Source organism: Euleptes europaea, chromosome 1, assembly GCF_029931775.1.
Source record: "Euleptes europaea isolate rEulEur1 chromosome 1, rEulEur1.hap1, whole genome shotgun sequence".
Classification (NCBI taxonomy): domain Eukaryota; kingdom Metazoa; phylum Chordata; class Lepidosauria; order Squamata; family Sphaerodactylidae; genus Euleptes; species Euleptes europaea.
In genome coordinates, this window is record NC_079312.1 from 142,261,457 (window position 1) to 142,277,050 (window position 15,594).

General features: G+C 42.8%; 1 protein-coding gene across 1 annotated transcript; it reads right to left on the minus strand.

The window, feature by feature from the left end:
• Positions 1-991: 991 nt before the first annotated feature.
• On the minus strand, positions 992-11,905 carry AMZ2 (archaelysin family metallopeptidase 2). The gene is given in 6 exon segments (XM_056848801.1): positions 992-1,051; positions 2,609-2,780; positions 3,705-3,746; positions 5,233-5,395; positions 7,708-7,866; positions 11,623-11,905. Coding segments are annotated over 6 exon segments (879 nt in total).
• Between the last annotated feature and the right edge of the window lie 3,689 nt (positions 11,906-15,594).

The window sequence follows — 15,594 nt, forward strand, 5'->3', positions numbered from 1 at the left end:
TCTCTCAGGCGCGCCGGCTCCGCAGCCCGGCTGCCGGTGCGAGCGGGCACAAGAGCAGGGGCTCAGAACCAAGTTCGGAGAGCCGCACTCAACGGGCCAAAGAGCCGCATGCGGCTCTGGAGCCGCAGTTTTGAGACCCCTGACCTATGTATACCAGAGTCAATAGTCTGTGACCTTTGAAATCAAGTCAGAGGCAAAAGGATTCCAAATTAGTGTTTATGTTTTCAAGCATTCAGTGGTGCAACACCACATACACAGAGAATCTAAGAAATAAAAGGCAGTAGAGTAGCGACAGATGCCAATGTGGCAGGTATTGTTGGTGGGGGAATACTTTACCGATCTTGTAGAGGAGGTGTCCCAAGCTCTAGTAGACTAAGATAGCAGAAAATAGAATAAAGGCGAGGGCAAGGGGTTCCCGTAGACTCGGCCAGCGAGGCGGGAGGGAGCGTGGTCAGGCTGCGCAAACCAAACCAACAGAGTAACGGCGAGTATGCCAGGAAAGACCTAAGGTAACATTATGGGCTGTGCGCACCCCAGATATACTGTTTTTCTGGGGGCAGGGTTGATTGGATTACCCCTCCTAGGTTCCCAGTTGACAAAAGATTTAATATTTGGCTGCCGGGGTGGGGTAGTGAGAATTTGGAAATCTATTCTAATTCCAGTGGCTTGTACAACCCGGGAGGATCTCGCTGATGTGCTTAAAGATCTTAAACAATAGATGCGATCTCCGCTAACGTCTGGGGATCGCTGCTGCATAGCTGGAAGAATGAATCATTCGTTATCTCAATGTCTCTGAAATGGCTTTGCTTAACCAGTCCGATGTTCCAAGGGGGGGTGTGAGGATGCAGCCTACGTGCCTCTACGCTTTCTCTAACATGGCTTCTGCTGGGCCGGATCTGCTCAGGAAACATGGAGTCCCTCTGGTTTACTGGAGAGGGGTGACTTGGCCTCTGTTGCTCAGCTGTCGGCGGCTCGGTACACACAGGAGCGGTCACGTCAGTTTCACTCGCACGCTGGCGCCTTCCCTGTAGCGTTTAGGGCAGGCGCGCAGCTGGAACAGAGTGCACACGTATGCTGCTTGGAGTTGCCATGACCAGTCCGGGAGTTGGGGACCCGTTTGGTAACAACCCACCTTCTTTGTCCTGAGACGGTGGTGGCCTGCCGAGTCTCAGGCCTCCCACCACCACCACACTCACTTGGAGCCAGGCCCCAGATCAGCCTCCTATACACGGCACGAGAAAAACACCAGCGGGCCGCACTCGCCTGCCCCAGCTGTCCCTGAATCATGCGGATGGCCCATGGCCCAAAGAGGCCACCCAGCCACAACCCGACCTAGAGGGCGGGCTCAAGATGGCTGGGCAAGCAGCACCCCAGGAAGCCGCCGCCCATAGAGCTGGCTTTTTTGGCCCAGCTGCTCAACAGCTGGCAAAATACATGGGAAGCCGGCAACACATGTCCACAGGGAGTTCCCAGCAGGGCTCCTTTTATGGGTTTTAGGGGTGGGGCTTGGAAAAACCAGGGTGGGGCTAGGGACACCAGCAGCTATGTAAGTGGCCATAATTGCTGAGCCCAGGGAGGAAGGAAGTTGCAGAAAGCTTGGAGCTACAAGCCACTCTGCAGCCTAGGGGTCAGAGAACAGTCCAGACTCCTCCCACTCCTTATTCTGAGACTGAGGAAGCACTGGCCCGGAGTGCTGGGAAGACAGTGGAGGGCTCCAGAGGTGGCATCATGGGGCAAACTCCTCACAGCACATAAATATTTTAACAAACAAGCAGAGTCCTGACCACAGTTATCCACACTTAAATCCCATTCAGGTTAGACTGCTGTAAAGTACTCAGCATGGAGTTGCCTCTGAAGACTGTTTCAAACCTCACAAATGGTTCTGAAAGCAGCATTGATATTGCTGTAGTAAAAATTATATGGAACAGATCTTGCTGGTGCTGGAAAAAACTACCCTGGCTGCCAGTTAAAGCCCTAAATTGCTTGGAACAACGACATCTCTTCCCATATTTAAGCTGAGCTCCTCTTCGGATGCCTCTGTCACTTTCAGAGGTTAAGCTAATGGCGACCAGAAACAGGGCTCTCTGTGCGTTACTGTAGAACTCCCTCATCATACCCATATCTTTGCATTAAGCTTGTTGAGGTTTTGGAATGACAATATTTTTATTTTTGGTTTTTTCGCTTAGGATGTATAAACATGACTACTGAAATAATTAATTATGGTTTTACCATTACTGATTTTATGCTGTGGCCTTTTACTGTTCATTTTATTTAAACTATGCTAGTAATTTTATTGTTGATTTTAAGAAAATTGTTTATTGTACTATGAGTATAGTTTTTGTGAACTGCCTTATGGAGCTTTTAATTAAAAGTGCAGGATATAGTTTTTTTTTAATATAAATAGATAAGGTTGAGGCATCCTCCCCTTTTCTATGACTGGCTATATTATGCCCTAAGGCTATCAAACATACACCAAGTAAATGTTGAAGAATCTAGAAAAATAGTATAGAACTTCTGTTTTCTTACAGTCCATTCCTGAGCTGCACCGGCAGCTGCGTCGAAAGCCCTTAGGAAGCTGACAAAGGCCTCCGCCGGCACAGGGGCCCACATCGTCGGCGCCCGGAAGGCACACTCTGGTGTCAGTGGTCCCAGCGCCGGCGTGCAGGCCTGGCCGCCGGTCCCCGGCCACTGCCACAGCAGCTCTGGGCCCGGACGCTGCCGCAGCCTCCTGCCAGCCTTCGGCTGCCGGCACAGGCTGTAGAGGTGAGCCGGGAGGCGTTCTGGCACCCCGGGAAGCATTCCCGGGGCGTTCCGGTGCCAGCCGGGGTGGGTGGCCAACATTAGTCGGCCTCCTGAGCCATTTCGGCTCAGGAACGCCCCCTTTTTTTGTTGAGATACGCCAGCAAAGAGCTCCCGTGCAACCCTATGAGGGTTGCATGGTTTTTTTGCGCCGGGTAGAGGTTTCGGTGGTGCCGAAACCTCCTTAGGAGGCAACACCACTGGGTTGCTTCCTAAGTCCAGCACAGGCATTCCTCTCAGGAATGCGCTGTTAGTGTGTCTATAGTAATAATTCACCAATATGATACATTCATATTTTCAGTGAATGCCTGTTATTACAGCTTATTTCAGAAAGCTAAGGATATGATACCCAACTATGCTTCTGATAAATAATGGTAAGGCTGCTTGCTAGATGCTAAGCTCTTCCCTTGGCGGTTTTGGATGGGAGATATAGAAAGGTTCCCTTGGAGGATAGGGTATGTCCCTGTGCTTTAAAGGAAATTGAAACAACGGAGCACGTTCTACTGTGCTGACCACTATACCAAGAAGTTCATTCTAAGTTTATCTCCCCCTGGCTAAGTCGGCATCCCAGCCATTCAGGTCCAGAGTATACTAAAATGTTGCTTATAGATGAAAATCCACAGGTTACAGCAGGAACAGCAAAGTTTTGTGCAGCGGCCTGTAGAATCCATCAGATGCTGCTGAGAACATCAGTATGCCAATAATTTTAATGGGTAGTATATATAGTTTGCAAATTGTGCAAATAACTTTTTACTATTTGTATAAACCTGTGAGGAGAGTGTAAAACTAAGAGTTTCAGTGGCAAATTGTGAAGAGCTGTGCTGGTCTATGACTGTTTTTAATAAAGATTGGTTGATTGATTGGTTGATTGGTTGATTGATTAGGCTGCAAAATCAAAATCTTACCTATAAGTACCTGTGTGACTCTCTGCTATCCAGTCAATATAGCTGAAACAGGAACAACCAATCATATTGTATGAGGCTGTAACTAATATATTGGAACAAAGGATAAGGCTCCAAAATTTGGGATACATGAAATTCTGCTCACAAAATCCACAGGTCACTACAAATTTATCAAGGTATTTAGATTTCAACGTATGAAATAGATTTATCATCATGATGCTTTCACTGCAGTATCAACCATGCAAATATGATAATTTCCTTTGGTACTACATCATATACCCAAGGATTTTACTTCTGCAAAAACTCTAGGCATAGAGAGCGCTAGGTCTATGATGTCTACATTATAGAACTACCTCAAATGGGCCATTACTGACCCCTTGTGGTCAATAAATGTCCAGTAGCCCTCATAAATCAAGATATTGAGAACAAAAAAGCCTGCACCTTTCCTGCACTGCTGCATTCGACAGACAGAAACCACCTGAAGATCTTCACTGCCAAATTCATGTTGTTGGATGAAGCAACAGCATTATTTTACTGCAACAGACCAACACAGCTATCCTTCTAGAACAACTGGGAAAGGCTGTATTGAATAAATCAGGCTTCATACAAATTACCACACAAACAGGAGTAGCAATGCATTTCCAGGCTAGTACTCTTTGCTTCTGCTTTCACAGCACAAATAACAGAGGTTCTTATCAGTGATTTGAACACTGATTCACTGATTGGAGAGACACTGTCCTTCAGTGTTACTCCTCTGAAGATGTCTGCCACAGCTGCTGGCGAAACATCAGGAAAGAAAAATACCAAGACCACGGTCACACAGCCCGGATAACCTACAAGAACCACTGATTCATTTGTTAGTTTTGCTCCTCTCTCCAACATGCTTCAGACAAGTAGTCCACATTATTTTTTAAAGGAGAAAAAATCATTACTTATGAACAGCCTTCCATAAAATATGTCTGTGTTTCAGATTACATTTTTAAAGCAGCCCTTTTATTTAAGTGCCTTAATATGAAGGCTGACAAATTGCTCTAGGAATGAGGGGAGATGGTGTGAAAGAGAAAGATTTGTTTGAGCTGCCACAGGGCTGTCAATCATTGCGGTGCACAGTCAACTTCTACTTCAAACCCACAAAACCAATTTTCTCTGAGTTCTGACCTGACAAATAAAATTGGTCATTTTCATAGTCCTCAGTAGGGTTGCCAGCTTTGGGTTGGGAAATACCTAGAGATATTGGGAGTGGAGTCTGAGGGGGGTGGGGTTTGGAGAGGGGAGGGACTTCAATGCCATAGAGTCCAATTGCCAAAGTGACCATTTTCTCCAGGTGATCTGATCTCTGTCACCTGGAGATCAGTTGTAATAGCAGGAGATCTCCAGCCACCACCTGCAGGTTGGCAACCCTAGTCCTCAGTGAGAGCATTTCTAGAATGGCCCAAGTAATGTTCTCCTTATGTGCAGTCTTAGAGTTGTCTCATGCCAGGAATAAAAGAAATTTAACATAATATCAAAAGTATCCACCCACATATCTCACTGGCCTAAACATGGAGTAGCAAGCATTGACATACCTTCAGTTAAAGAGGTTTGTCCAAAGACTAAATTCCAGGAGTCTCTTAGATAAAGATCTATCATTGTTATTCCCAGAATGCAAAAAGCATCCTTTTTGCTTTTTTTCTTTAAGTATTTCAAGAGGGCCCCTGTATGAACAACACACACAGAATTACTATGATATCATCTCTAATACACATGCTATATGCATACAAACACAAAGAACTGGAACCAAGAACAAAACACTTGTGATGAGATGGAAATATAGTATCTATAGGACAAAGGAAAATATTGTTATAAAATGAAAATCATAATGTGTGCCTTTTAGCTTGATATGCAGATGCTAGCAAGTGAGACTTTTCACAGCACAGAGATCAACGTGATCTCCTGCCCTGCCAGTTTCTGCACACCAAACTGCTTTTAAAGGCACAGTGACTGATAAATTGGCATATCTATGGTAGTTCAGGGACTGGCAACACAAAGTATAATCCTATAAGGTGGACAATTAGGATGTTATCTAGCTTGCACTGGTAAAATGCCAACCTAAATTCTTTCTTAATGATCAGGAGTCACACAACAAGACAGCAGGGTTTCAGTCCCAAATGTTCAAAATCATGAAGCTGACATAAATGCTACCCAATTTTGAAAAATGATACATATGAGATACTTCTTTAAAATGGGTCTTCAGATGAACATCAATAAGTATACCAATTCTTTCTTCTGCCAACAAAAATGCCACATTACCAATTTAAAGCTACTCAGATTTATAAAGCAGAATTGGTCTGTCACGGACCACTGTTTAGTGCTCTCCCATCTAGCCGAGAAATATTCCTCCCCCCGAAATGGCACCCTTTATGCGGGTTTTATGGATCTTAAGGGAGCTTTTGATACCATCCCGAGGGAGAGGCTATGGTTGAAACTATCACATCCTACTATGGATAGGAGGTTACTATGGCTTATTCAGCAATTTCATACTGACCTCACAGCTCAGGTTCGCTGTGGCAACCAAGGAGAACTAACCGAGCCCTCTGAACTGGTCAAGGGAGTTAGACAAGGTTGCCTCCTTGCTCCTCTCTTGTTTAATCTATACCTGAATGACATAGCAACCAATTTCTCAGAGTTTTGCCACCCCCCCCCAAAGCTTGCAAGTCATCCCACCCCAATTCTACTCTATGCTGACGATGCAGTTCTCCTGTCCCTTACAAGAATTGGTTTGAAAAGGTCTTTGCAAACTTTTTCTGAGTACTGCCCTAGGAAAGGTCTTAAAATAAACCATCATAAATCTAAGATTATGATCTTCACTAACAGGAGAAAAATGCCTCTTTTTTGCTGGGTATTAGATGGCTTTGAGGTTGACCAAGTCAAGGAGTTTGTTTACCTTGGCATTCTGTTTTCCCATAACCTAAATTGGAATGCCCATCAAAAAGCAGTGTCCAACAAAATTAAACCTGGGGTTGGTGCTATTGTCAACTTTTTTCACACCAAAGGTGGCAAATATATTCCAGGGGCTATTCAGATTTTTAACCTGAAAATTACTCCAATTATCCTCTTTGGTGTTGCCATCTGGATAACAGTCATCAATGAATCTATAGATCGTCCACTGCTTCAGTTCTTACGAAAACTCCTAAATGCCCCTCGATGTGTTGCTGGCGTTACTCTTCGTTCCGAGTTTGGCCAAATGTCACTTGAAGCTAGGGCATGGTTGGCCGCCTTTAAACTACACCTTAAACTGTGCTTTAGCACTGAGGGGTTCCTAGCTTCTCTGAAGCATGACCCTTTTAAATCCTCATGGCAAAAAATCGTAGATGAGAAACTGCCGTTGTTGGGCTTCTCGCAGGATATGTTATTAGATCTTGGGAAAACTGAAGCTTTTACCAAAATTAAAAAGCGCATTAAAGAGCTCGATTATAACAGCACTACTTTTCGTGCTCGTCGAGTCTGTTCATTCCAGTTCTTCGGAATACCCCCTCCACGTGGTCTGCCTTCCTATACATATTATCTGACAACTCCTCGTCTCTGTAGAGCTTTTTGCTTGGCTAGATTGAATGCTAACCATTCTAAGGTAATGCAGGGCAGCATTCTGAATATACCATACTAAGACAGGATCTGTCCTTGCTCTTCTGGCTCTATTGACTCATTAGCCCATGCCCTTTTGGAATGCCGCTTTTATGAGGAACTTCAATTGCACTATATTTCCCCCCTTTTAATATACAAATCTTATGCCTCTGTGACTGACATAATGCCTTTTTTACTAAGTGATAGGGACCCCAAGGCTACATTGTCAGTGGCAAGATTTGTTTCAGTCCTTATATCCCTCCAACACTAGATATATGCTACTAAAGATCAATTGATCAAGGAGCTTCTAAGGGATAAAAGGTAAAAAGATAAAGCAGAATTATCAAAATTAATTCAAGTCATGAAGAAATGTCCAGTCCAGCAGTATTTTATCTGTTCTTAGTACCTGCATGAATCTGTAGATTGTGTGTATATTCATTGCCTCGAAAAGCACAATAAGTGTGCGAAACCGGCTCTGGCCCCAAGATTCTTACAGTCAGGCCATTGTGATCCTTCAGCCATCTTGTGTAGAAATCTGTACTAACTCTAGAATCTCCAAAAGAACCTGACAAAGACAGTTCAGCAAAGCAGGGGGTTATGAAAATGCTTTACAATCGTTACCTTGGCTGTCTTCAGAACAGCTCTATGAGTAGGGTTGCCAACCTCCAGGTACTAGCTGGTAATCTCCGTGGGCACCCTTACCCACCCCACTTCTGCCGGCCACAGGAGTGTCGCTGCCGGCAGCCACGCCACCCTGGCGGTCGTCTCAAGGGAGGGTCTGATGGTTGGGTGCAACTTGTGAGGGAGGGTGGGGACCTGTGGAGGTGGCCCTTCCGAAACTTTGCTCCAGTGCTCCAAGCCCACAGGCCCTTATTATTGACACTCTCCTGGCTCCTTCAGGAGATCTCCTGCCCTTTCTCTCCCGCCTTGCTCACCCTCCCTGCCTCGTGGCCCCGCCCTTCCCCCAGCACTCTTCTCCCTGAGGGGTGACACCCCCTCCATGGCCTCTCCCTCCCATCCCTGATCCATGCCCCGCCCCCAACTGATGCCCCTCCCCTGGAAGTAGCTGAAAGCATACGGGCCGCCTAAACTCCGGGACTGGATCTGGCAACCCGATATGCAGGCACACGACTACTGTTCCAGACGTGCACCCGCTCCAAACGCTACGGGATGGCCGCTGCACGCTCCGTTGAAACTGACACGGCTGCTCCTGCGAGCTCTGTGCAGCCAGCAGCTAGGAAACAAAAGCAAGGGCCACCTCCAGTGAACTGGAGAGACTCCATGTTCCTGTGCAAACCTGTTCCAGCCACAGCCATGTTGTGGAAAGCAGACAGTCACGTAGTCAGTGCCAACACCCCCCTTTCCCATTGCAACATCAGCAGCTTAATGGGCAATCAGCAGCGATCCTGATATCAGCGATGAGTCGTTCTTCCAGTTATGCAGCAGCGATCCCCAGACGTTTGCAGAGAACGCACCCATTGTTCCAGAACGTTAATCACTTCAGCAGAGATCTCCCGGTTCCTCCTGGGTTGCAAAAGCCATTGGAATCAGAATAGATTTCCAAATTCTCACCACCCCCACCCTGGTAGCCACAGATTAATCTTTTTGTCACCTTTTGTCACCTGGGAACCTAGAAGGGGTAAACCCCCTCTCCCTGCCCCCAGAAAAAAAGTATATCTGGGGTGCACCCAGCCCATAACTTCACCTTAGGTCTTTCCTGGCACCTTTGCCGTTACGCTGTTGGTTTGATTTTGCGCAGCCTGACCATGCTCCCTCCCGCCTTGCTGGCCAAGTCTACGGGAACCCCTTGCCCCTGCCTTTGTTATTAATTTCTTCTGTCTTAGTCTACGTGAACTTGGACAACACCTCTTCAAGGACAGTAAATATCACCCCATCAACGATCCCTGCCACGTTGGCATCTGTGCTTATACTACTCTCTTTGAATTTCTTAGATTTCTCTGTATGTGTGTATGCATCACTGATTTGAAAGAAAACAACATAAACTCTTTTAATTCGGAATCCTTTGCTTCTGTCTTTATTTAAAGGTCACAGTTACCGGCTCTGGTATACAAAGGTTGCTCTTGCTATATAAATATTGTAGTTTGCCATCTTGCTTGCTACTTCCCCAAGTTAAAGAGCAATTTGGCTAACATAGCCCTGCTGACTCTGCTGGGCTTGCCTGGCCTCAGCCTGCACAGCGTCAGCTCTGCGCTGCTGCAGCCACAACTCTGCTCCTTGCCCTCTCCCTTCTCTGTCTGCTTTTTACTTTTTTGCAATGGTATGCGCCGCCGCAAAGCCCCTTAGGAGGCCTCCTGGCTGTGCCATTGCTGCGCCTTTCCCTGCTGTGGCGCCGCACCTGCGGGCTCAGGAATGCGCCGTTAGAGTTCTAGGTACTGATCCACTCGTTCCATAAAATGCTGGGGTTCCTTGGAAATTTATCAGACTACTCAAAGAAAATTTCAAAGCATGCCCCTGCAATCTGCAGGAGAATGTGTGTATTTCAGATCACACACAGTTCATGCAGGTGCTAGAAAGAACCAACATGCCTGGCAGATATCCTGCATGAACTGAGTGTGCACCTTATAATGTGCCCTATTTTCTATGTGGCAGAGATGCAAAGTTTCTTAAACACATAAATGTGAGGAATTGTAATGCTCCTTTTCTGTGTGCTTCTGTTTTTGCTCGTATAAGCAGCAAGGCAGACCTTTGCTAACTTTGGTTCAGGCTGTTGGTGTTGTAAATCCTAAGCAGGCCCCAAGCTGGAATGTCATGCTGACTCCCATTCCCTCCCTACCTCCCTCCTCTTTCCTGCTTCCCTGGCCTTGGCTTCTGTAGATTGCAATAACGAGCTTCTTGGGACCTTTTGATGTTCTTGTGCAAGGCATGGCCTGACACGGTTATCTCATGGTTCTCAAAACATGTAACTGACATCTGCTGTGTAGAATTGTTTATAATCTTGCTCTTTTGGAAATGCTAGCACTTGCAACTTTGACCCTGTAGGGCCTAGTCATACCTGAAGCGTTCCAATAAACTTACCTGTTTCTGAATGGTCGTCTGAGCAAGTGATTTTATGGAAACTGCCCAGGGAGGCTGGAAAGCCTTTACAATAAATCAACATGGAAAGGCTCCCTTAAGGTAGAAAGTCTATAAAACCATCAATGTCTCAGATGCAGGGCATAACAAATCTCAAGTGCCAGGTTGCCACGGTGCCTAGTATTTTTAGCAATGACTTTATTGTAGTGTTTGTCGAAGATCATCAGAAGTGCAAAGCTTATCATTGTACATCAGAATTTTGTTGTATGACATAAAATACATATGTATGAAATTCTTGCCATTGCTGCTTTATATGTTAACTTTATACCCTTCAATGGTGGTAGATTAGGGTTGCCAACCACCAGGTCTTGGAGAGAATGAAGGCTCAGTGCTGTATAGATAATGGAAGAGATCCAAACAGCACTACAAGGTAATGTTAACAAAAGATAAATTTATAAGAGTGCAGGTAAGTGCAAGAAGTGAACATATATACAAGAATTAAAGGGAAACACAATCAAAGTTTTTCTATACAATTAGCACAAATGGTCCAGCAAGATATGCAATATAACTAAGGAAATTGTCCATTGGATCACATAAAAACAATATAGCTGTCCATAATAGACTTTCCTGTGCTTCTCAGTAGCTGGACACAAGATGTCAAAAACAAGGACCACAGCGAGGAGGTGCCAGAAGAGGTGCCACTTTGGCAATTCGACTCTATGGCATTGAAGTCGCCTCCCCAAACCCTGCCTTCCTCAGGCTCTGCCCCAAAAACCTCCCACCAGTAGTGAAGAGGGACCTGGCAACTCTATGGTAGATATATTTACTTCTTAACCAGTTGCTTTTTATACTAGCTTCAATATTCAATTATATGGAGCTTAAAAAGCAATAATGAAATTATAAGAAATTGAGGAGAGGTAAGGATAGTGTTAGAGGCCAGCTTTTTATTGTAGTGATGACAATCAGGGTTACTCCAGTATTTATTTATATAAAACAACACTTTTGTCATAGCTTGAATAAAATCATAAGAAACAGTAAAGATAGGTTTAGGCTTTGTGGTAGCAATATTAGAAAAATGTGGTTATTCAAAATCAAACTCCTGAAGGCTGGAAAATTAGTCTGGTTCCTAAATGTTTATGCTGGCTCCCCAAGCCAAAGAAATGTGTCAAGGCTCATTTAAAAAAAATGTGCATTTCATGACAGAGGCTTATTAAGGACTCATATAAATTGGTTTGCATACTTCATCAATAGCATATATAATTTCTTTAATTGAGCAGGTAGGCATTACCAATGGGCTGGATATAAATGTGACTCTTCTGGGGAGATGGTTTGCTTCTGCAAAGGTCATGATAAAACTATGCAAAATCCTGGATGGGTTCTAGGTGAGAGGAGATCCAATCTGAATCAGAATGTAGTGTGATGGGCTTAAAAAGAATGCTGTTTAGTTGAAATGCTTCATTTAGCGAAAGTTTCTCCTTAGGCTCAAACGTCTCATAAAGCCTCACAAGCTGTGTGTCCTTGGAAATCAGGGCTACCTTCAGGATGTCCCCACAACATTTAATTACCTTCATCTAGTAATGAGAAGGAAAGATTGGTTATAAAATCTGGATCTCATTTGCACACAGTACATCTTCTTTTATTCCAACACCAGTGACCCCTCATAGCCTTCCTTTTGTGAGTAACCAGCCAACTACTAGTCATGTTTTGCATCTTGCTGCTTATTCAGCAATCATCATGTCCTCTGCTTGTGTCATTCAGCTTCCTTTTTTCCATCAAGTTCCCCCCCCCCCACAAACTCAGCCTTAGTTTCACAATCAGATTCCGTTTTTGGGTAAGGCCAGCCTGCTGCAAGATCAGACACCAATCTAATTCCATGCATTGTGTTTGTGGTTCATTTTATCCTAGCTTTTTGGGGTTGGGGGGGGAAGGTCACTTGTCTACCAGCTCATGTTCTACCAAGACTCCAATGGTTCTTACATTCAGTTAGATCCATACTAAATTCTCTAAATCTACTCCTAAGAACTGTCCTAATGAATCAGAGCAATAGTTTATCAAACCTATCATTCTGCCTTTACCAAAGGCCAACAATGAATATTAAGAAACATTTGGCAGCTGACTGGACAAAACACTATTTAAAGACAACTACAATGTAGTGTAGAAGATAGAAAAGGACTTGCAGAGATGGACCAATTTAACAAACTCATGGCTAGGAAGAATCTCTACAATAAAAAATGAATGTGATCCTAAAATTAACTTTCTATTTCAGATGCTACCAATTTATTTACAGGAAAAAACACTGAAAGAATTGCAGAAACAGATAATTTTATATGGAATGGCAAGAAACCAAGAATTAGATTCAAAGTTTTACAAAATGAGAAGAAAAGGAGGTGGATTAGCAGTACTGAATATTAAACAACATTACCAAGCAGCTGGTCTCGTCTGGATTGCAGATTGGATCAAAAACCCAGAACAAAGAGTAATAAAATTAGAAAAGGCTGATTTGGAAGAAGGTGTACATAATTATTTATGGATTTTTATGTTTTCTCAAAGTACTTGCTAGTAGCTTTGAACTCTTGTTACCAAATTCATAATGATTCTGTTTCACATAAAGTAGTTTTTTAGTAATAGAATCTATCTTGATAATATCTAATTCTTTCCTTTTGTTTTCCAAGTCATTATGTCTTTTTTGATCCTGTTTTTTTGTGTGTGTTTTGCTTCTAATTCTCTTATTTCTGCCTCCATCTTCAATTTTTCACAATTAAACTTCTTCTTTAATCCTGTCATCTCTTGAATACATAGCCCCCTTATTACTGATTTTAATGCATCCCACACTACATACATTGGCATTCCTTCAGTTATATTTTCTGTAAAATAATTTTGTATTGCTTGTATTTTTTTCTAGATTCTGGTTTAGTTAATAAAATAGTGTTAAATCTCCATGTTTAGGTGGTTGGTTGCTGCCCAAGAATATTCAAATCTACCCATAGTGGTGCATGATCAGATAATTTTTTTAAACCAATTTCTGCCTTTACAGTATTTTGCATTACATTAGGTGATGTTAAAACAAAATCTATTCTAGAATATGTATTGCGTCTATGTGAATAATATGTAAAATCCATTTTCTGTGGATTATCTACTCTCCAAGCATATATGAGATGTAAACCCTTTGCCGCTCTATTTTCCCATTTTCTTTTTTGTATTTTTATTACCTCTTTTAGATAAATCTATATGAGTTCAGTTTAGATCATCCCCTACTATAAGTTCCCCTTGTTTAAATTTGTCTAGTTTTTTAAATGTGTTGCTTAGGAACTTAATTTGTTTTTAATTTGGTGCATAAATAAAGGCAATTGTAAATATTTTATTTCCATATTACCCTTTTACAAAAATGTAACAGCCTTGTGGGTCTTTAACTAACTTCTCTTTCTGGAATGGGAACACTGTTGTAAAAACAACTGGTCCCCCCCCCCCCAGACTTACTATTTCCTGGTGCTGAATAATGCTGCCCATAGTATCCATGTTTCAGTAATCTATCTTCTTTTTTGCTATGATGTGTCTTTCTCCTAAAGCATTATAATATCTGGGTGCGATTCTCTTATACAATTTGCCACCTGTCTTTGTTTAATAGGATCACCCATTCCTTTAACATTAATTGTGTAAACTTTAACATCTCCTTTTGAAGACATATTCAATCATTATTTTATATCTCTATATCTACTCTGTGTTCCTCTCTGTCCGTCTTGCTTTAAACCCTCCATCCACAGATTTAAACCAAATTTGAACTGTGTATGTGTCATATACACAGTCCCACCTATATCTGAAGTGAGACGCCTTAAATTATTTTCATCTAAGCTGTGCTGTAGCACCTTTAGGGGATTAATTCTCTCCCAACTTCTCAATCCCCACACCCATGCCTATGAATATTTAACCCCTCTTTAACCTAAATTATTAACTGATAGCATTTTTTACAGATCCATGTAGTAACTTTAGTGTTTGGATTTAAGTCCTTTCATTTTAAATCTGACTACTCACCCTTGTATCTTCATCATCATTTAGACTTTAGATTTTGTTTGTTTTGTGATGTGCCTGCGTTATCGTATTAATTCCCAATGACAATAACACAGGAGGAGGTTGAAGAATCAAAGCAGTTGTTTATTAGGCCCCAATATACAAACGGGGTGGAAACTGCCCAGATGCGCAGGACAGCTTGCACACCAAACAAAGGATTGTAACAAGGTTTATAACCTCTGGTTAGGGGTGTTACATAGTGCGTAGATTCAATGCCCATTGGGTGTTTACTCCAATATCTCATTAGAATAGCCTATAGAGATTGCCCGAGGCTGTTTCTAAACAAGCACTTGGTCTTGTGATCTTTGTAAGCAGGAAACCACATTCCTTAACAGGAAGGTAATTCTGAGTTGTTTATTGGTGAAAAGCTGTACCAGGCAAGCACTGTAATCTGTTGGCCTCTTAGATGTGGATGCCACCTTCCCAACGCTTCCATGTGTGTGCATATGAATGTGTGCTTACACATGGTATTGTGCTAGATGTTAACTCTTGTCCTGGGCTTAGCATCTTTATAAGTGCAGTATGCGGTCTGAATATAAAAGCATACATTACTAATAATAATAATGATTATAGGCACTACATTCCCCCCCCCCTTATTATGAAACTTTGATTTCTTACAAAGCCATATTAGAAAGGCACAAGCAAGGAAAAACAACATTTCTTTTAACCAAATTCCTTCAGGAAGATCATTTCACTAAGTTAAGTCCCATGCATCTTTTTCTTTGTAGCACACAAGGAGCACTCAGAGAATAACAATTTATACAATAAGAACATATGCTTTGAAACAAAAATATCATTAAGCCATAAACAACTTTTCATGTCAACCTATTAAGGAGCCCCCTTATAAATTCTCAGTTCATACTTGACATGCATCATGAGACACTTGCACCTGTAATATTGTCCATTGTTCATTTAGAATATTAAACCGAATGTCACGCAAAATGTCTTGAAATCCAAATCTGTCCTGGTTATGATGAGTAGAAAACCATCATTGTTGATATCCCCACAAGCTCTTTTTAGTGCACCTGTGCTGATGGATTCAGTTCAATAGTCACTTGTTGATAACACAGGGCTGACAGGCACATGACCTTGTAGATATGGGCAATGTCAATATAATGAGTCTTTTGATGTATTGTCTGAAAGATGGAGATGTGTAGCCAAAGTTTGTATTACAATCAGACATAATCTCAGTCTT